General features: G+C 40.1%; 1 protein-coding gene across 1 annotated transcript in view; it reads right to left on the reverse strand.

Moving 5' to 3' along the window:
- Positions 1-251: 251 nt before the first annotated feature.
- Positions 252-22,064, reverse strand: part of glrx3 (glutaredoxin 3) — a 32,187-nt gene continuing 10,374 nt past the window's right edge. Inside the window, exons 3-11 of the mRNA XM_080205608.1 lie at positions 18,525-18,599; positions 14,582-14,753; positions 7,747-7,919; positions 6,604-6,665; positions 6,317-6,374; positions 5,572-5,624; positions 5,439-5,478; positions 2,399-2,491; positions 252-540 (exon numbers count right to left, since the gene is read on the reverse strand). Of these exons, the coding sequence (XP_080061734.1) occupies positions 484-540; positions 2,399-2,491; positions 5,439-5,478; positions 5,572-5,624; positions 6,317-6,374; positions 6,604-6,665; positions 7,747-7,919; positions 14,582-14,753; positions 18,525-18,599 (783 nt within the window). The 3' untranslated portion in view covers positions 252-483. The remainder of the gene's footprint in view (positions 541-2,398; positions 2,492-5,438; positions 5,479-5,571; positions 5,625-6,316; positions 6,375-6,603; positions 6,666-7,746; positions 7,920-14,581; positions 14,754-18,524; positions 18,600-22,064) is intronic.

Here is a 22,064-nt window from a genome sequence, read left to right on the forward strand (position 1 = left end):
ATCCCCAAGTTGTGAGCCAAATCCTCACAAAAGTTTCAGTGAGATACATGTGCCTCAGTGACTGACTTGCTTTCTACTAAAAAATAACCTGTTATTTATCAAATAAATCAAACTTATGGATAAATGGCCAAGATATATACTTAATTTGCACACAAATATATTTGATAGCCAGTTAAATAACCTATAAATATAACATAAAGCTGGATGAGGATTCCATATAGTCACAGTGCAATAAAAAGCCACACCATAAATAGCAGTCATGTTTTATTATTGTAATAAAAGTAGTATGATATTTTTTGTTCTAATCTATTTGCATTTTGCTCCCCTTGTATTGTAACATTACTCACAAATTATTAGAGCTCAAACATCAAAACGATTTATATTCAACAGTTACCAGATTTTAGACCACATTATCGCCAATGATCAATCTTTTAAGTAGACAAATATTATAAGATGATGGCAGTTGTTCCGTTTTGTAAAATTCTAACTGGCATTTTCTCCTTTTAAAACTGAAAGCAGCTCTCCACTCTTTTCCAATTCCTGTTTTAAACAAAAGGTTGTATATATGTTACATTGGCTGAGAATACAATGTCAACTATTACATCCATTAATAACACCTTAATATTTACTATGATGTGCCAGGCAAACAGCATTCATAGAAACATAGGAATTAGGAGCATGAGTAGGCAATTTACCTCTTCCGAGCCCACTCCACCATTTAACATGATCTTGGTGCTCTTATCCTAGCCTCAACTCCACTTCCCTACCTCCTCCCCATAGCCCTTTATCCCACTTTTCATCAGAAACTTGTGGAAATCTGTGGTTTAAGCTCCACTTTCCAAATTTCCCTTCTACAGCAAACTGCCCGGTTCAACTGCAACCATGGAAATACCAAAACATTGTGCGCAACATCCAGCACCCATTGTTAGGATCCTGGAAAAAGTGAATCCTGGATTGCTAAACATAGGAACAAAAGTTTGAAAGCTAAAGTTTATTTATTAGTCACAAGTGGGCTTATATTAACACTGCAATGAAGTCACTGTGAAAATTCCCTAGTGGCCACACTCCAATGCCGTGTTTGGGTATATTGAGGGAGAATTTAGCATGGCCAATGCACCTAACCAGCACGTCTTTTGGAGTGAGGGAGGAAACTGGAGTACCCAGAGGAAATCCGCTCAAGCATGGGGAGAACGTGCAAACTCCACACAGTCACCCAAGCCGGGAATTGAACTTGAGTCTCTGGTGCTGTGAGGCAGCAGTGTTAACCACTGTGCCACAAATCATCAATATGATATTAATTCCAACTCCAAGGATACAATACTAATGTTTGATGAAAATATCTTGAAGGTCTCACTAATTCTATTCCACATGGAATAGAACCTCAAATAATACAACTCAGTACTCATATTTGCACAGGTTTTGTGTTAACTGGAGTATAAAGTCTTCCATAAGCATTAAACCAGAACACTGAAGCACACAATAGTATGCCATTTCAGTTCTTCGTCTCAAAGTCTAATGTCCCAATAGTTAAAGCTTTTCTTTTGTTCAATGTTCCCTTACTGGTCTGCCCATTTCCTGGCCAGACATTTAACTTGCGCATGAAATTTTAATTTTACTACAAAAACAAAATTAAGAAATCAGTTCAAGCCAATGTAAGAAAGAGTTCTGAAAATTTATGCATGTTGAATTCTGCTCTGGACCATTTGAGCTTTTGACAAAAGTAGGACAAAATCTATTTGAATAAAATCTGTAGTTGGTCTAGTCTTTCATTCTATTTCCATTAATTTTGGATCACCTGACATGTTCTCTTTCTCACTGTATTTCCTGCTCATTGCCAATCCTTTGCATTCATCACCACACCCTATCACTCTTTTGCTATCTTTCCACTCACTATCTATCCTTCTCCAGTGGTCACAACCCACAAGTCCATTTGTAGTGTAATAGTTCAAATCCTACAACCTCAGCTTACCCAAGCCCTTCAATGCTATAACAGTAAGTTTGATCCTTCCATTATTCAGGAGCAAGGTTCTTCACGTTTTGTGATGGAAATGTATACCTCAGATCAATTATCTCGTACCCTTTAGCGAAGGGGAGAGGGGATTAGTTTTCTCCCAGCAAGAGAAATTATTTTGCAGCAGAATGTGCTACACTGTCGTAGATGACAACGGAGGGACCGTTTGCCCTCTCAAGTTGATGTAAAAGATCCCCTGACCAATACTTATCTCTCAAGCAGTATCACTCAAAACAGATTATTTGGTTATTTATTTCACTGCTGTTTGTGAAAGGTACTATATAAATGCAGGTTCTTCCCTTCTCACTTGGAGGGAGAAAAATAAAGCAAGCAATAAATATTCTGGGCAGTTCTTCCCAGTTTACATTTAACAATATGGTAAGTTACCTTCACAATATCAAGTCCCCCAATAAGTTCACCATTCACATATAGTTGTGGGTATGTTGGCCAATTTGAAAACGTTTTTAATCCTTGCCTTACCTGTGGGGGAAAGAAAACATGGATGAATTGCTGAAAGTTAAAACAAACAATTAAATAATCCAATACATTGGACTGAAATGCAAAGGTATTGCCCTGATTTTTCAATGACTGGAAGTTGTTTGGAGGAATATTTCACAATAATGTAATTTTGTATCTTTGTCATAGGATCCATTGCAGGACTTACAAGATGCAGGATTATGCAAAGAAACATGCAGCTAGATCTTGAATAGATAAAAAGTGACAAATAACCTCTTCTCAGCATATTCCTCAATCCTCTTGCGATAGAACCATTTCTATATTACTCGCTTCCTTTTTGAAGCCTATAGTGGTACAGTGCCTTAAGGGCAGGATGTGCAAGAACTATTTCTTAACCTCCTCCAGATCATATCATTGGCTCATTCTATTGATCGCATAATCAGCCTAAAGTACCCCACAATGTTACTTTTTGACAATTAAATAATACTGATCCTACTAATCTAAAGTGAAAATAGAAGGTGAATAGATTATGATCCCAACCTTTATGCTTTTGGCAACACTCTACCAGAATGAGTGACTGCTCTCTTGTGCAATGCAGCTGACAGTTCAAGAAAAACAGCCCTTATATATGGAGTTTTTTCAACATCATTACTCTGGCTGACAGGACATGCAGCCAACCTGCACTGTCCAAGCCCTGCTGGTCTCCTGCTACTGGAACACATCACTTCATTGCCAGTTGTGAGGACGATGGCACAGGGGTTAAGTAAAATCAGCTGGAAAGGGAGCAATGTGCGACTGACTGGTCAAGATGCAGCAAATGAGCACAAACTGGGGAGTGCGAGAAACAGAAAAACACAAACTGGCGAGGGAGAGAGCTTGCGTCAGTCTTTGCTGTGTACAGTTGTATAGTGTGGTATTCATGTGGCTTTGGTGTTTCCTTCTGATGACTGAGCCTGACTTCCCTCATGCTGAGCTACAGCATAGGGGTGTGGAACTATGTATTGAATTAGGTTTGGTTTCAACAATTTTTAAAAACTTGCTGTGTATTATAAAAGGTAATAAAATTTGGCAAAGAGTTTCATGAGGGGTTACTTATATTGATGACTACTGTGTTCGATCAGTTGAAATATTACAGAAGTATTGTTTATTTATATAGTAACCTGTATCTTGCTTCCCCAGCGTTGGATTTAGGGGGGCATCCCAAAGAATCCTTCTCAGAAGTTCCCAGATAAGTCTTTACCCGGCAACTAGTTAGAAGGGCTAACTTCCCTGGACAATTGCATTAGGCTGGGAACTATCAGGCAAAATGATCTCAATTGCTAATGTTCGATGGTTCTGCCAATTTCACACTTGTAGTTACTCTGACAAGAGTTTTGGGAAAGCACTTTTAACTTGTGTACCTATTTCAAATACAACCCCACACCCCCTTCCTGATGTCCGACACCTTCCCATGATGCAAAACTCGTCTCCCTATCCCTGATGTTTGATTGCACACCCTGCCCACCCCCCATATCTGACTTCCCTCCTGCATGGCTCCTGATGCCAGCTCCTCACCTCGTCACCTCTCCCCACCTCCAAACCAATGTCCAAGTTGCCCCTTTCTGACTCTGTTACTTTCAGTTGAACCATTAAACTATACAGCAACTAGTTCTGTAAAAAGGGAGCACATTCTCCTTCACTCCACTTCTATAGACTTCGCTGCTCAAGTCTCAACTGGCCTGAGTCAGGAAGGTCGGGTGGGACGGGCACTTTAGAATTAGAGTTTGTTGCTGATTGCCATTTCAAGGAAGCTACAACCCATTATTTATTCTAAAGCAGTTAGTCTAATCTTCACTCAGGATCCTCCTTTTACGTGCCACACAAAAAATCAGAACCCATACAAAGTAAGACTTTCTCCTAAGCATTTTATTTTGGCGTGTACCTGTATTACCCAAATTAAAGTTTTAAAATACTCAATGACCTGTGATGCACCAGGAGACGAGATCAACTGCAGTATTCGGCTTATAAAGGGCTGGAGAGTGGGAGTGCTTAGACCAAGGTAGGGTTAGGTGGAGGGAAAGATCAAAGGCATCTAACCTTGAATTCTATTAAGGCATCTGGCAGAGACAAAATACCTACCAAGGAACCCGAGCCATTCACATCTCATGAGAAAAAAACCTATTAATGAAGGAAATCATGGAGGAAGGGTAGGGGCAAGAGTAGAGGCACAGAATTTCAATTCTTATAATGGCCACATCAAAAATGTATCAAATGTAATTGTTGAAAGTTGACTAACCTGATTGATTAGTAACTCGATTTATTTTGAAATCCTAGTAAAATTGAGGGTGTGTTTTCGTAACACTTTTAGATTTTAGGTCATTCATAGCATGAGGTTATTTGCTTTTGGCCACATACAGATGATGTGATAATGATTATGACATTTCTTTGCTGACACCCAGTGGTTTTGCAGAAAAACTGCAAGATGACTCTGGTCAAAACAGTACGTGACGGGTTTTGCACTCAACACTACTGTATCAGAGCACCACCAAAAGTATAAAACGTTATACAAGTAAATGCTGACATTAAAATGGGTTTCCCATTGACGATGCCTGACAGAGAAGTTTCCAATTCATTGAAATGGCAAGCTGTAATCCATTCAGTGTTTGTAATGGAATACAATTTACAGATCACACATCATTTCAGTAATGATTTTAGAATGTTAATGAATAGATGACCAGGGAATCTTTGTATAATGTGGATCATTACACACTATTGTGATGCAACTGTTGTTTTAGATGACTAAACAGGGCAATCTTACGCATGTCAATGCAGGATAAAGGACAGTTAAAACAAACATTCAAACACCCTGTCCTTCTATACACAAGAAGCATTTCAGAGAAACAAATTTGATGTACTAAACTGAGAAGGAATGTAAATTTCTCCACTACTTTTCATTCTATACACAACAGCTTAGAACTGAAACAGAACTTACTTCTTCATCTTCCAATATGTTGAAAGTTTCATACTCCACACTATATTAAGAAAGAACAATGTAAAGCTCCAGTTTAAACAAAACAGAAAATTAAATTCACACAAAATATTTTAGTTTAAATACTGATACGTACCCAGTTTCATTCAGTATTCCCACAATAGTACGACTGAATCCACATTTTGCCAACTAAGAACAAAATTATAAGCAACAGTTACAATGTGAATGGGGTTATGCATGGTCTGTCTTGTTAGGCACTCAAAGCTGGTAGTAGGTCTTGCTATTGCTTCCCTTTAGATTGGTGGAGACTTTAGAGATGTAGGCAGCAAGGCAAGGCAAAGTCCAAAGTTAAATTTCCACTGCCTCATGCCACCTTCCCTAGACAGTGACCTCTGCCCATCCCTGCAGGCATCCTTCCCCCCAAATCATCAGGTATTCAGTCCAATCTTTATTAGAAGCATTCTGAATGCCGATGCACACTCCTCTCTATTATCTGTTCAGGTTTGGAATCGCAACCAAGGTTGCACCATCAGGCCCACACAAATGAATAGAAGCTGCAAATATGGGTGGCATTCAGGTCGTGCCAGGCAGAGCATCCATCAAGAATATTGGAGATAAAAGTCTCCCAAAATTGTTGATTCAAGGTCCTTTTTGATTACTTCACAGCAGCAAATTGCATGGCAGGACTGAGGAGCGTTTGACCCACTGGCTGTAAATTCATGTATTTAAATTTTTTTCAGGCATAGTTTACATGGGTTCCATATATGCTGCCACTAACATTCATCAGTTGAGAGAGTATACATATTTATGCAAAATATTTATGTATGATACAAACCACTATTTCAATTTCTGTTTTTTTAAACAAAATAAAATGTACTTACCGCTTTGGTGCCTTTCATAAACAGGACGACTTTTGATTTATTAATCAGTGCTTTCAACCTACAAATACAAAGATGCTGAACACCAAATGCTGTTGCAGAATGCAGCAATGCAAGTTTTACATCATATTCTGGGTGAATATTTTAATCTAAACAGGTTCACTTTATTTATGCTCATTGTATTACTTGCTGTGTATGGTATATCAAATCCATTGCAGTAACAAACATTAAACTATAATTTTAAAAAATAAATGCTGGAAAAATTATTTTACCTATGTTTATTACTTTACCTATGTTCCAGTCCCATTTCCGTATGACAAGTTTTTTCTAGCTCGCCAGTCTCAGCTAACTCCTAGGAGAGATTTAAGCAATTAATACTGATGTTTAAAAAAGAAAACGTATTGTTGCTGTTAAGGTTTGGTTCGACATACCTTATTAGGTATCAGTTCACTTCAATAGTCAAAAGACAACTTTAATTAGACACTACATTAATACAGTTAAGTGTTTAATCTTACCTATTTTAATACAAGCTGTAATTAAGCATCGACTCAAACTCACTCATGGGATACTTATTTAAGGTGTTGTTACCTAAAGTGACAAAGGGCCAAAACTTATTTTTTTAACCTTTTATGGTAATTGTACTGACCATATACGGTCATCCTTGTCACTTTCACAGTTCACTTATGGCATCATGTAGCTTGCAAATCTTAGGGCATTTGGCTGAATTTCAGTGGGTATCTTATGACCCTTGGGTCAATGGGCAGATTGCTGAACGTGCACAACTATCGTGGCTGCATTCTTGTCATAGCCTGTCTATTGTCTAAAACTGTGATCATCTTTTCACAGAATCATAGAAACCCTACAGTGCAAAAAAAGGCATCTGGCCCATCAAGTCTGCACTCAGGCCCTATCCCCATATCCCTATACATATGGGGCTAATCCCTCTAACCTTGTTAGTAGTTCACAGGAAACGTTTATTTAATATGCAATAGTGCATGCTATGTGTGGTTTTGGGCCTAGGTATTGTGATATTTGAAATCAATGATTTTATGTTGATACAAGCTTTATGAATATATCGATTTAAGAGGTTACGTGAACATCCAGCAAGTCAATTACGACAGGAGTTTTAAGCAACAACTGATAACCTTTCAATACACACCTCTGTCAAATTACCCTTCTGAACAGGTGGTAATTTATTTTAAAAATATATAGTTATGCTTCCTTTATGATTTGCTTAAGATATTTTGTTCTGAACTAAGGACTTCAGAAATGCTTTGCAAAGCACACACTTCATTGTTCGGCTAATTATCCCTTCAGGGGTGTTGCTACACTTTAACTCACCAATATTTCTTGCATCAGCTCTTCCCTTGGTTTCAGTAAAATGCAATAAAGTTTCTATATTTTCTCTCACATCACCCAACTACAATACTAACCTTTACAATATCAAGCCCTCCCACCAGTTCTCCATTCACGTACAGTTGAGGATATGTAGGCCAGTTAGAATAAACTTTTAGTCCTTGGCGCACATCTTCATCAGAAAGAATGTCAAAGGTGCAAAAACGGATATTATGTTCGTTGAGAATTTCCACAATCTTTCTGCTGAAGCCTGCCAAATAAAACAAGATACAACAAATAAAGATCAATGCAGTCATAAGGAAATTTTTCAGGCCTATTTTTGCAGCATTATAATTTACAGCATTGACACATAAACATTGTTGAAATGGAGTTACTTGGGGTCATGACCTGGTGGCAATACTGGGATTGCATCCACCATGAATGACACAGCAAGGTAATGTAGGATCAAGATGGCCACCTAGTTAGAATGAGCTCAACTCTTGCATCTCATTTTCTTGAACCTCTGCAATCTACGTGGTGTAAGGAGTTCCAGGATTTTGACCCTGCTGGTGATACATTTCCAAGTCAGGATGGTGAGTGACTTGATGGAGAACTTCCAGGTGTGGTGTTTTCATGTGTCTGTTGCCCTTCTAATAGAAGTGGCCTTCACGCATTTGAAAGAAGTTGTCTAAGGAGCCTTAGTGAACATTTCTGACCTTATGACAGAAGAAAGATCACTAATGAAGCAGCTGAAGATCACTGACTAGGACACTACCCTGAGGAATTCCTGCAATGATTCCATTGATCTTGGAATCAATGATTTGATTCCAACAACCATAACCATTTTCATTTCTGCTAGATATGATTTCAACCAGTGGAATAATTTCTCCATTCCTATTGGCTTCAAATTTTGAAGAAAATAAACCTTCATATTAAAACAAAATATATATCTGAATAATTAGTTAACTAAAGTGAATATTTTTTAAAGTAGCATTTTATTATCATTGTTCCTTGGGAGCACATCAGAGGGAGAGACTGGTGAGAGGAGAGCTTGTGAGTAAGTTACTGTGTTTCTTTTTTAAACTAACATCTCTAGCTTTTTTTAAAATTTTAAACCGGATACAGGAAGTGGTCATAGGGAAGTAGTTTTTTTTTCCCCTCTGGACCCCCATAAATTAGAAAGGTGAAGAAACCCGATACTCTACACAGGTAGAGTATCCCACCCCTCCCTCCTCCTCTAACCTAAAAAAAAGAGAGAGTGCGAGAAGGGCTCTGAGTGAGAGCAGGTAAGTTTGTTTTTGTTTTTGTGAGAGCTGTCAGGGCTTTGGCTCACAGGGCCAAAGCGAAAAGGGTGAGGCAAAGTAAGTTATAAGTTTTTATTACTTTTTTTTCCTCTGGGTTTCTATAAAGGGCAAGTATGAGTGTGAGGCCTGTATGTTGTTGCCGATGCAATATGTGGGAGGTCTTGGAGGCTCCTGGTCTCCCAGACATCCATACCTGTGCTCGGAGTGTGGAGCTGCAGTCCCTACGGGACCTGGTAAAGGAACTGGAAATGCAGTTGAGGACATTCGTCTCATTAGAGAGAACGAGGAGATAATTGATAAGAGCTATCGGCAAGTGGTCACACCAGGGCAACGGGAAGAAGGCACGTGGGTAACTATTAGGAACGGGAAACCTCAGATGATGGAGAACACGCCGGTGGATGTCCCCCTTCAAAATAAGTACTCCTGCCTGAGTACCACTGGGGGGGACAGCTCATCTGGAGGAGGAAGCATGGCCAGCTCTCTGGAGCTGAGCCAGTACTTCAAAAAACTAAGAAAGCAGCAAGGCAGTACTAATAGGGGACTCCATAGTGAGGGGATCTGACTGGTGTTTTTGCGGACGCAGACAGGAGTCACGGGTGATGGTTTGCTTCCCTGGAGCTGGGATCCGGGATGTCTCCGGACGCATCCCAGACATCCTGAAAGGGGAGGGTGAGGAACCGCAGGTTGTGGTTCATATAGGTACTGCTGACATAGGCAGGAAGAGGGAAGCAGTCATGAAAAGGGATTATAGGGAACTGGGTAGGCAGCTGAGAAAGAGGAATGCGAAGGTACTAATCTCAGGATTGCTGCCTGCGCCACGGGAGAATGAGAGCAGGAATGGAATGAGGTGGAGGGTGAATGCGTGGCTGAGGGACTGGAGCAGGGGGCAGGGATTCCAGTTCCTGGATCATTGGGACCTCTTTAGGGGCAGGTGTGACCTGTACAGTAAAGACGGGTGGCACTTGAATCCCAGGGGGACCAATATCTTGGCAGGAAGACTGGCTAGGGCTACTGGGGGTCTTTAAACTAGAAAGGTTAGGGGGAGGGAACAGAGGTGAGGAGACTGAGACCGAGGAGGTTAGCTCCTGGGTAGGGAAGGACTGTAGACAGTATGAGAGGGAAGTTAGACGGGTGGTGGAGAAGAGAAATGTCCAGACTGAGGGGCTGAGGTGAGTCTATTTTAACGCCAGGAGTGTAGCAAATAAGGTAGATGAGCTTAGGACGTGGATTGCTGCTTGGGAATGTGATGTGGTAGCCATTACAGAGACTTGGATATCTCAGGGACAGGACTGGGTACTTCAGGCGCCAGGATTCAGATGCTTCAGGAAGGACAGGGTTGGGGGAAAAAGAGGTGGTGGAGTGGCACTGTTGATCAGGGACAGTGTCATGGCTGCAGAGAAGGAGGATGCCGTGGAGGGACTGTCTACAGAGTTTCTGTGGGTGGAAGTTAGGAACAGCAAAGGGTCAATAACTTTGCTGGGTGTTTTCTATAGGCTGCCCAATAGTGACAGGGAAGTTGAGGTGCAGATAGGGAAACAGATCCTAGAGAGATGTAGTAATAACAGAGTTGTTGTGATGGGAGACTTTAATTTCCCAAACATCGACTGGAATATCCCAAGGGTAAGGGGTTTGGATGGGGAGGAGTTTGTTAGGTGTGTTCAGGAGGGTTTCCTGACACAGTACGTGGGTAAGCCTACGAGAGGAGAGGCTGTACTTGACCTGGTGCTGGCTAATGAACCAGGACGGGCGTCGGATCTCTCGGTAGGAGAGCATCTTGGGGATGGAGATCATAATTCTATCTCCTTCACGATAGCATTGGAAAGAGATAGGATCAGGCAGGCTAGGAAGGTGTTTGTCTGGAGTAAGGGGAAATATGAAGACATCAGGCAGATAATTGGATGAATAAACTGGAAGGAGGCATTCTTGGGGAAAAGTACAGAAGGGAGGTGGCGGATATTCAAAGAACATTTGACTGGAGCTCTGCACGATAACGTTCTGATGAGACAAGGTGGTTTTTGTAGGGCGTGGGAACCGTGGTGCACGAAGGTTGTGGTGAACCTAGTCAAGAAGAAAGGAAAGGTGTATAAAAGGTTCAGAGAGCTAGGAGATGTTAAGGATCTAGAGGAGTATAAGGCTTGTAGAAAGGAGCTTAAAAAGGAAATTAGGAGAGCCAGAAGGAGTCATGAGAAGGCCTTGGCAGGTAAGATTAAGGAGAATTCCAAGGCCTTCTACAAATATGTGAAAAGTAAAAGGATGAGAAGAGAAGGGATAGGACCTATAAAAGGTGAAGGGGGAAAAGTCTGTGTGGAACCGGAAGAAATGGCAGAGGTGCTTAATGAGTACTTTGCCTCGGTATTCACGGTGGAAAGTGATCTGGGAGGTTGTACTACAGGTTTGCGGCAGTCTGAAAAGATTGAGTATGTGGATGTTAAGGAAGAGGATGTGTTAGAACTTTTAAACTCTATCAAGATAGACAAGTCACCGGGACCGGATGGGATATACCCCAGGTTACTGTGGGAGGTGATTGCAGAGCCCCTGGCGATGATCTTTGCGTCATCGACGGAGACAGGAAAGGTTCCGGAGGATTGTGGATGTGGTTCCTATTTTCAAGAAAGGGAACAGGCATAGCCCGGGAAATTACCGACCGGTGAGTCTGACTTCAGTGGTTGGTAAGTTGATGGAGAGGCTTCTGAGGGACAAGATTTATGAGCATTTGGAGAAGTTTAGAATGATCAGAAATAGTCAACATGGTTTTGTCAAGGGCAGATCGTGCCTTACGAGCCTAGTTGAGTTCTTTGAAAATGTGACTGAACACATTGACGAAGGAAGAGCGGTAGACGTGGTTTACATGGACTTCAGCAAGGCGTTTGATAAGGTCCCCCATGCAAGACTTCTTGAGAAGGTGAGAGGGCATGGGATCCAGGGGGCTTTGGCCTTGTGGATCCAGAACTGGCTTGCCTGCAGAAGGCAGAGAGTGGTTGTGGATGGGTCTTTTTCTGCACGGAGGTCGGTCACCAGTGGAGTGCCCCAGGGATCTGTTCTAGGACCCTTGCTGTTTGTCATTTTCATAAATGACCTGGATGAGGAAGTGGAGGGATGGGTTAGTAAGTTCGCAGACAATACGAAGGTTAGTGGTGTTATGGATGGTCTGGAGGGATGTCAGAAGTTGCAGCGGGACATAGATAGGATGCAAGACTGGGCGGAGAAGTGGCAGATGGACTTCAACACAGATAAATGTGTAGTGGTCCATTTTGGCAGGACCAAAGGGATGAAGGAATACAATATCAAGGGTAGGAGTCTTAGCTGTGTTGAAGAGCAGAAGGATCTTGGGGTCCGGGTCCATAGAACTCTTAAATCGGCCTTGCAGGTGGAGGATGTGGTCAAGAAGGCGTATGGTGTACTGGCCTTCATTAATCGAGGGATTGAGTTTAGGAGTCAGGAGGTAATGCTGCAACTTTATAAGAACCTTGACAGACCCCACTTGGAGTACTGCGCACAGTTCTGGTCGCCTCACTATAAGGAGGACGTGGAAGCTATTGAAAGGGTGCAGAGGAGATGTATAAGGATGTTGCCTGGATTGGGAGGCATGCCTTATGAAGATAGGTTGAGGGAGCTGGGACTCTTCTCCCTGGAGAGACGAAGGTTGAGAGGCGACCTGATAGAGGTTTATAAGATGTTGAGAGGAATAGATAGGGTGGATTCTCAGAGGCTATTTCCCCAGGCTGAAATGGTCGCTACGAGAGGACACAGATTTAAGGTGCAGGGAAACAAGTACAGAGGAGATGTTAGGGGTAAGTTTTTCACTCGGAGGGTGGTGAGTGAATGGAATCGGCTGCCGTCGGTGGTGGTGGAGGCGAACTCGCTGGGGTCTTTTAAAAGACTTCTGGATGAGTATATGGGATCTAATGAGATTGGGGGTTATAGATAGGTCTATCGCTTAGCAGGTATAGAAGTGATCGGCGCAACTTGTGGGCCGAAGGACCTGTTTGTGCTGTAGTGTTCTATGTTCTATCCTGATATACCATTACCTTTTTCAGAACAAATTTACACATGGCCTCCCTCTGTGTTGTAACCACTCAATGTTTCTTAAAATAACTTAACTAGGACACTGATAAGTCATGAGTTTACTTTAAAATCAATCTCATTATTTCCAACAGATGCTAGCTACATTCTACAACCAACGAGCAGGTCAAAGAACCTCCATTTTTATTTTTGCAACTAATCTGATTGACACAGCACATAAAAAAAACTAATTCTATGTGAATCATTAACAATTTGGCACCAGGCTGCCAATGCTTCACACACAAAATATTGAAAATTTACATTAATATTAGAAGGAAATTGTTGGCATTATGTTTCAGGGAATTAAGGCATTTGTCTTTATAAATAAAATGTACTTTTTCCAACAGGAAAATTTGCATTTGATATGTAAACACAAAATATTTATGCAGGAAACTGGTTGTAACGGATTTTCATTTATCTCACCATTTTCCTTGAAATTTTGAGCTACAGCTAAAAACTTGCCCAAATTTGATTTAGTTATGAATTGTTTTACTGCTGACATTTTCGGAGTTACAGGGAAAAGACATTCTTCATTCTTTTTTGGCAAAATTGAAGTATGCACTAGTCTATTAATAAATTGGATTAGAAGTATGGAGTTAAAATGCAGTCAGCATTATTTGTTCCTCGGTAGTATAGTAGTTAGTATTCCCACCCGTCCCCCAGAAGACTGGGATTCAATTCCTCGCCAGGGAGGAACAAACATTTAGGGCAGCACAGTAGAACAGTGGTTAGAACTGCTGCTTCACAGTGCCAGGGACTTGGGTTCGATTCCCAGCATGTCTGTATGGAGTTTGCACATTCCCCCTGTATCTGCGTGGGTTTCCTCCGGGTGCTCCTGTTTCCGCCCACATTCTGAAAGACGTGCTGGTTAGGTGCATTGACCCGAACAGGTGCCGGACTGTGGCGACTAGGGAAATTTCACAGTACTTCGTTGTAGTGTTAATGTAAGCCTTACTTGCGCCTAATAAACTTAAACGCTTTTTTCCCCCACAGGAAATGTTCAGACTTGCAGAAAAATAAACTGAGCAACCAATGATAACTTGAAATAAAAAAAACTCCATCTCATTAGACCAAACCCAATATTAGATAATGCATTCTACATTAGCAAACAGACAGAGACAACGTGGGAATGTGCTATGCACAAATTGGTTGCCACATTTCCCCGCATACAACACTGACTGTATTTGAACTGAACTTTAGTAGTTGTAAATAACTTAAAAGACTGCTGGTGGTCATACAAAATATTATATAAATACAGTGATTCCTTATAGATATAATAATGAAATGCCATTTCAAATGCTAAATTTGAATGGTAGCATTTTTTGATTATAAATTCTATTTCTGAATATAAACAATGACTGCTTTTTAATGTCAAATTATACTTAGCAACATTATGCTAATTAGTACTGGCTACATGAAATCTTATCTAAAGTTTTATTTTTTAGTAGTACTTAACAATTTTACATGTAGTATAATCCAATATGTTGTCAGTTTTTTTATCCTTTTATTACACAACTTAAGTATTCCTGACATTTGAAGTACAATTTTAAAACAGAATAACCCTTACCACACCGAGGTTCTTGAGGAGTTCCCTTCATAAACAACATGCAGGGTGCAGAATTTAGAAGTTTTTTCAGTTGGTCATTCAGGTCTTGTTTGGCAGTTTCACCATGCTGCTGAACTTTTTTAGTTAAATCAGGAGCATGGGCACCGTCTACTCGGTCAATCTTCTGACAGTTCTGAAGCAAACATATGCATTTTGATGAAATCAAAGCCACAAATGGAGTAAGGCAAAATCAGTGACGCTGAAACATGAATAATTAGGGTATACTTTGAGCAAGAAAAACTATATCAAGTAGAATCAGCACAGATCCAACTCTGGTCACCAGTATATCAAAGATCCTGGTCACCTATTTAAATGGCTTAAAAATGATAATCTAATATGGAAGTTCAGAACAGTAACAAAAATGCAAGTTACATTCTAGTTCTGTACTAAATTCCGTACTAAGATAAAAATAAAGATAGTAATTATGGAAGATCTATCAACTCCAAAGAAAAAATAAATTTAAAACATTAATTTAGAACTCATCATTAAGTCTGAGCATTTTCATCTCAACAACACATTCTCTGTTTAATTTTCTAAAGGTTTGAAAAACTGGTAGTAGCAGAGCTCCAAACTAAATTAGTACTTTGAGCAGGACTTCTGGCAAGAGAGAAGCATGGAGAATCACACTGCTTAATTGTACCAGGAATGCATGGAATTGACTCAACAGTGTTTCCAGTGTTGACCCAGCAGTGTTTCCCAATTCAGCAGGATTTCTCAATTCCCCAGGGAAAGTATCTGGGGAATTGATAGTAGAAATCAAAGAAATGGAAGAAGCACGGAATAGGTATTTTGAGTCAGTCTTCAATATAGAAGATTTAGAAAATTTCCCAAAGATACTTGAAAAGGGAAGGAGGAACTTAAAACAATCACCAGCACTTGGGGAAAAGTGCTGAGAAAACTATTAGACCTAAAGGCTGAGAAATTCCCAGGATCAATTTAGCATGCATATTAGGATTGGAAAAGAAGTGGCTGCAGAGATAGAAAAACCATTAGTAATAATGTTCCAAAATTCCTTACATTCCAGAAGGATCCCATTGGATTGAAAAATAACAAATGTAACATCTTTATTCAAGAAAGGAGGGAGACAAAGCAGGAAACTATAGGATGTTATCTAAAAAGGAGGCTATAGCAGGATATTTAGAAAATCATAACTAGATCAGGCAGAGTTAACATGGTTTTGTGAAAGGGAAACTTATCAGAGTTCTTTGAGGGTAACAAGATGCTTAAAACCTGTGGATGTGGTGCACTTGGATTTCTGTTAACATGCCATATCAAAAGTTATTACACAAGATAAGAGCACTTGACATTTTAACATATTAGCATGGATAAAGGATTGGTTAGCCAACATGAAACAAAATGTAGCGGTAAATGGGTCTTTTTCCAATTGGAAAGCTGTGACTAGTGGAGTGTCAAAGGGATCAGTTAAGGCCATGTCTTTGACTATTTATACTCTATATCAATGACTTGGATGAAGAAACCAATGTATGGTAGTTAAATTTGCCAAAGACACAAGATATGTAGGATAGTAAGCTGTTAAGACATGGTAAAGTGTCCACAAAGGATATGGACAGGTTAAGTGAGTGGACAAAAATTTGGCAGATGGAGTATAACGTGGGGAAATATGAGTGTGTCCACTTTGGCAAGAGGAGAAGAAAAGCAATATACTATTTAAATGAAGAAAGAATGCAGATCTTCATGATCCAGGACAAAACCAAGTGTCATGAATCACAAAAGGCCTGAATTTTCAGAATGGCAAGTGCTCCGTGCCCACCATCCGGAGAGTCAGCGTGGAATGCACCCCTGCTAACTCTGAGACCTGCTGCCATTTCATGCTTGGCAGCTGGTGTGACTTCTGGCGAATCAGGTAGGCTAACAGCTCTCCAGCCTTTCCAGCCACACTGCTGCAGTGGCCAGAAGAAGTATTGCAGTGCTGTGCCTGAGATTATTAAGTCCCAGTGGTCCTGAGGAAGATAGGAGATGGGGAGTCACTGGGGAGGGGGGCCAGAGGTCTCTGGTCTGTGAGGGAAATCTTGCCCCCCTTTCTGCCCGAGATTGAGAATGTTAACTTTTTGTTTCCATCTTTAGTCACTGGGACGTCTGCCAGCCTAAAAATTGAGACTGGGTGGAAAAAGGCATTTAAGAGACCGTTAAGTGGCTCCTTAAGGATCTTAATTGGGGCATGGGCAGGCTTCCCGTATAAGGCCCTGGGGCAGGCAGGACTAAATCCTGTCCACACTATTTTCTGCTCCCACTCACCCAGAACCTGCAGGGAGGGGAGCTTAAAATTCTGGCCAAAATGTCAGTATGCAGGCACAGCAAGTGATCGGGAAGGCAAATATAATGCTGGTGTTTAATGCAAGATGAATGGAATATATAAGTACCAAAATTTTACTGCAGCAGTACTGTGTACAGTCTAGATTTCCTTATTTGAAAAGGAATACAAGTGCATTGGAAGCAATTCAGAAAAGGCTGACTCACTCCTGGAATGAAGGGATAATTTTATCAAATGTGTTCAGCAGATTGAGCCTATAACCATTGCAGTTCAGAAGAATGAGAGGTGATCTTATTGAAACAAATCCAATGGGGACTTGACAAGGTGGATGCTGAAGGTTATTACCCCTTGTGGGGGAGACGAGAAATAGGGCACACAGTTTAAGGATAAGATGTCTCTTTTCAAGACATAGATGAGGCTAAGTGTTTTCTCTCAGACGGTTATTAGTCTGTGGAATCGTCTTCCCTGGAATGCATTGGAGACTGGGTCATTTAATTTATTCAAGACTGAGTTAGATTTTTTAAAAGACAAGGGAGTCAAGAGTTAAGGGAGGGAGATAAGAAGGTGTAGTTGAGAGCACAACCAAATCAACCATGATCTCATCAAATGGCAGAACAGGCTCAAAGGGCAAGATGACCAAAATGATCTTCACTTAATGCCTTATGTTTTGCTGTTTGTCATTTTTGTATGTTCATCTGAAATGTCTCCATTTCCCATAACACCTTTAAAAGTGAGGTCAAAAGAAGCTAGCCATATAGTTAAAGTGGAAAAATAGTCAATATTAAAGAGAGTTCTTATGAACGACAATGCTGTGACTATCACTTTAACCCAGATCATGCAGTCATGATTGTGTGGAAGATAAAGCAGGAGGTACGAAAATATTTGAATTATCTTTTTAACCTATTGAAAAGATTTCAGAATCATAGAATCCCTATAGTGCAGATGGAGGCCATTTGGCCCATACAGTCTGTACCGACCACAATCCCACCAAGGCCCTATTCCCATAACCTCACACATTTACCCTGCTAATCCCCCTGACACTAGGATCATTTTAGCATGGCCAAATAACCCTAACCCACACATTTCGGGATTGAATTTTGTTGAATGTCAATCAACATATAAATCAAATTGTAATTTTTTTTTGAAATCCCAGCTTTTATAAATCTTTGTACTAACAACAGACTCAAACTAATCAACTCACAACCCATTGATTTCTTGAATACATTCCCCTTTCAGAAACATACAAAACAAAAGACAGTCAGTAAATCCTGCAGATTCGTAAAATTAATCCAATTTAAAATACAGGAATGTTTAGCATAAATATTTCTCACCTCATTGCATTCTTATAAGCATTTGCCAACTGAAATTTGTAGCAATTTAGTTAGCACACAAACGTTTCTGCACTATAAAGGGTTAAATCATAAAACTGGATTTCAAGAAATATTTCCAAAGACAGATATATCACAATAAATTATTAATACACTTCGAGCCTTGTCAAGATTCTTGTCACTAAAATTCAGGGATCTTAAAATCTGGTTTCTGTGGCAACCTAAAAATAGAATCAATCCAACTAGTGTTCTGCTTCTTCAAAAGAGTCTGCTATTTTAGATTCCATGCACAATAAAATCTTACCTTAAAAAACAAGAAAGTAGGCACTGAACTAATCTCGTATTTTTCTGATACCTCTGGAACAGATTCGGCTTCAAGCTATAAAAGTACCATAACTAAAAGTTAATACAAATTTGAAGTTAAAAAACTAAATGTTCTTTATACGTCAATGGTAATATTATATCTACAAAAGCTAAACATTTTTACAGGCAAAACAAATTATAATGTAAAAAATCTTCAAACTGATGAAACACCAAGCGTCACCAAGATTTTCAGTTTAACCAAATTTCTTGATGTTGGAACAGATCTAAAAGTCTTATTTTCTTACACAATTCACCACAAGTCTTCAGGCCACTAATGGAAATTAGTGGTTAGCATTGCTGCCTCTCAGCGCCAAGGACCCGGGTTCGATTCCCAGTTTGGATCACTCTCAGTACGTTCTCCGTGTCCGCATGAGTTTGCTCCAGATGCTCCAGTTTCCTCTCTCAGTCTGAAAGGCATGCTGGTTGGGTGTATTGGCCATGCTAAATTCTCCCTCAGTGTACCTGAACAGGTGCCAGAGTGTGGCAACTAGTGGATTTTCACAATTATTTCATTGTAATGTTAATGTAAACCTATTTGTGACTCAAACTTTTAAACTTTCAATTCTGTTAATTGTCATTCAGGTACAATCGCTTGAAGACTTGTAAGTTGGACTAGTAGATTTGGCAAGACTTGTTTTTTGTCTTTCGCGATACATTTTGTTCCGATAAATTCCAGAGGAGCCACACAATATAACGGAACTTGGCAGCATAGTAATGCAGGTATACATTAAATTTTAGTTTAGCCCAGCCAGAGTAAGCGTTTTAAAGATAAAACTGTCAGATCAATTTATAATCATTTGGTTGGTTCTCCTCTTTGCTGCAAATATTAGCCAGGTAATTTTTTTTTTGTTTTTATTCCAATTCAATCAAATCAAGTCCAATTCAGAGTCTCAACAAGTTGTAGTAATTTAGTTAGCACACAAACATTTCTGCGCTATAAAGGGCATTCCCAATCCAAGCTGACAAGACAGTGCTCTCACCTCCTGTCTTGGGCTTGATCTACATGATCCAAGCTGATTGGAGTAGGTATAGCTCCTCCTCCCAAGGCTTGATCTCATTTGCATCTTTGCCAAAGGGCCGAGATGCCGCTTTTAAAAATTGCTTCAAATGAAGCTAAAATTAACCTCGTGACTTCAAACAAGCACAGCATGTCCATACTACACTTGATCTTGGCTAAGATCAAGTGTGGTGTCGACATGCTGTGCTTGGTTGAAGTCATTAGGTTACATGTTAGCTTCATTTGAAGCAATTTTTAAAAGCGGCATCTCGGCCCTTTGGCTAAGATACAAATGAGATCAAGCCTTGGGAGGAGGAGCTATACCTACTCCAATCAGCTTGGATCATGTAGATCAAGCCCAAGACAGGAGGTGAGAGCCCTGTCTTGTCAGCTTGGATTAGGAATTGAGACTCTGAAGTGGACTTGATTGGATTGAATTGGAATAAAAACAAAAAAAAGACCAAGAAACGAAGCGTTGCATGAAACTGTAATTCCTTTCGATAACTGAACACCTATATTTTTGTACCTGCGAACCTTTATTGTGAAGCAGCCAAATCATTCTAAAAACAGTGGGTTTTGTAACAAAGTTGCACATTAGGCAGCTATGGCACCAAGATGCATTTTGTAAATAGTTCAGAGTTTCTAGAGGATGAATGATAAGAGGCTGACCAGGAGAGTGAAAAATTTAAGTTGCACATACAAATCTTGTCTTGACCAACTTTTAATTAATTTATTGTTTATTCATTGGACATTAAAGCTTCAAGACATTAATTTTAGATGTTCATATCACTTATCTGCTAGCATATAGATAAATTCCCAAGTAAATTTGCAGATTTAATAACTATTTTGGGTTTGATCTGATCAAGTAATCAATATTTACATAATTCATAAGTTAAAGATGCAGTGATAAAATCAAATTTAAAATTATTGCTTTCATTACTTTTTTTAAAAAACAGCAGTTGAAAAGGTCTAAAATACTTGTGGAGACAGACAGTATTAGCCTGGTTACATATGTATCAGGTTTCAATTTTATCCAATTAAGGTTCTATAATTTTTTTATTTTATGAGGGAATAAAATCAAATGGACAACAGACAGATTTCAAGATCAATTCTTCCTTTTCCTAATCTTTTGTGAATGTGAAATATGGATATATATAAAAAAAAATTGTTGGAACATTAGTTACAACTCCACAGAATGGGCTATCAAGTTTCACAAAGGGATAAATTGTTGACTGTTCAACCCAGTGCCTGTGCACTCTCTTCAACTGGCAAAATCTGCTCTAATCAAATTTCCCTCTTTTTTCCTATGCCCTTTTACATGTTCCCTTTTCAAATGTTTTATCTAATTCCTTTTTAATTTGTATAAGTGCCATCTTCAATAGTCATTTGTAGTTATACATGTCATGCTCTGTTGGCCCTTGGGGCAGAGTAAGTCTTCCACACAAGAAAAAAAATCTCATGATCAAGGGATTGATTTTTAATTGTCTTTTATCCTGGGATATGGGCGATGCTGGAACATATATACTGCTCGTCCATAAGAGCATTAAAAGTCAATCAGGAGGTGAATCTGGTGTCAAGTGTAGCCCAGACTCAATAGAGATGGCAGGTTCTCTTCATCAAAGGATGAGGTGAAAATGCCGGCATTGGACTGGGGTGGGCACAGTAAGAAGTCTCACAACCCAGGTTAAAGTCCAACAAGTTTATTTGGAATCACGAGCTTTCACAGTAAAAGCTCGTGATTCCAAATAAACCTGTTGGACTTTAACCTGGTGTTGTGAGACTTCTTACTGTCAAAGGATGTCAATGAATGGTGGGACCTCTACAAAAGGGATGGTCTGCACCTGAACCAGAGGGGTACCAATATCTTGGGGGGAGAATTTGCCAATGCTATTCGGAGAGGTTTAAACTGATTCAGAGGGGGGGATGGGAAGCTGAATTGTAGCTCCAGTGTACAAGAGGATGAGAATAGGGAGGTCATGCATAAGGTTTCTAGGTCGCAGCAGTGTATTGGCAGGCGGGAGGGTGGTTTGAAGTGTGTACACTTTAATGCGAGGAGCATACGCAATAAGGTGGGTGAACTTGCAGCCTGGGACTTCGATGTTGTAGCCATTTCAGAGACATAGATAGAGCAGGGACAGGAATGGTTGTTGCAGGTTCTGGGGTTCAGATATTTCAGTCAGACCAGAGAAGGCAGTAGAAGAGGAGGAGGCATGACATCGTTAGTCAAGGACAGTATTACGGTGGCAGAAAGGATGTTTGATGTGGACTCGTCTATTGAGGTAGTATGGGCTGAGATTAGAAACAGGAAAGGAGAGGTCACCCCGCTTGGAGTTTTTTTTATAGGCCTCCAAAATGTTCCAGAGATGTAGAGGAAAGGATTGCAAAGATAATCCTGGATAGGAGCGAAAGTAACAGGGTAGTTGTTATGGGGGACTTTAACTTTACAAATATCGATTAGAAAAGCTATAGTTCAAGCACATTAGA

Source organism: Carcharhinus amblyrhynchos, chromosome 17 (assembly GCF_965287045.1).
Source record: "Carcharhinus amblyrhynchos chromosome 17, sCarAmb.v2.hapA, whole genome shotgun sequence".
NCBI lineage: Eukaryota > Metazoa > Chordata > Chondrichthyes > Carcharhiniformes > Carcharhinidae > Carcharhinus > Carcharhinus amblyrhynchos.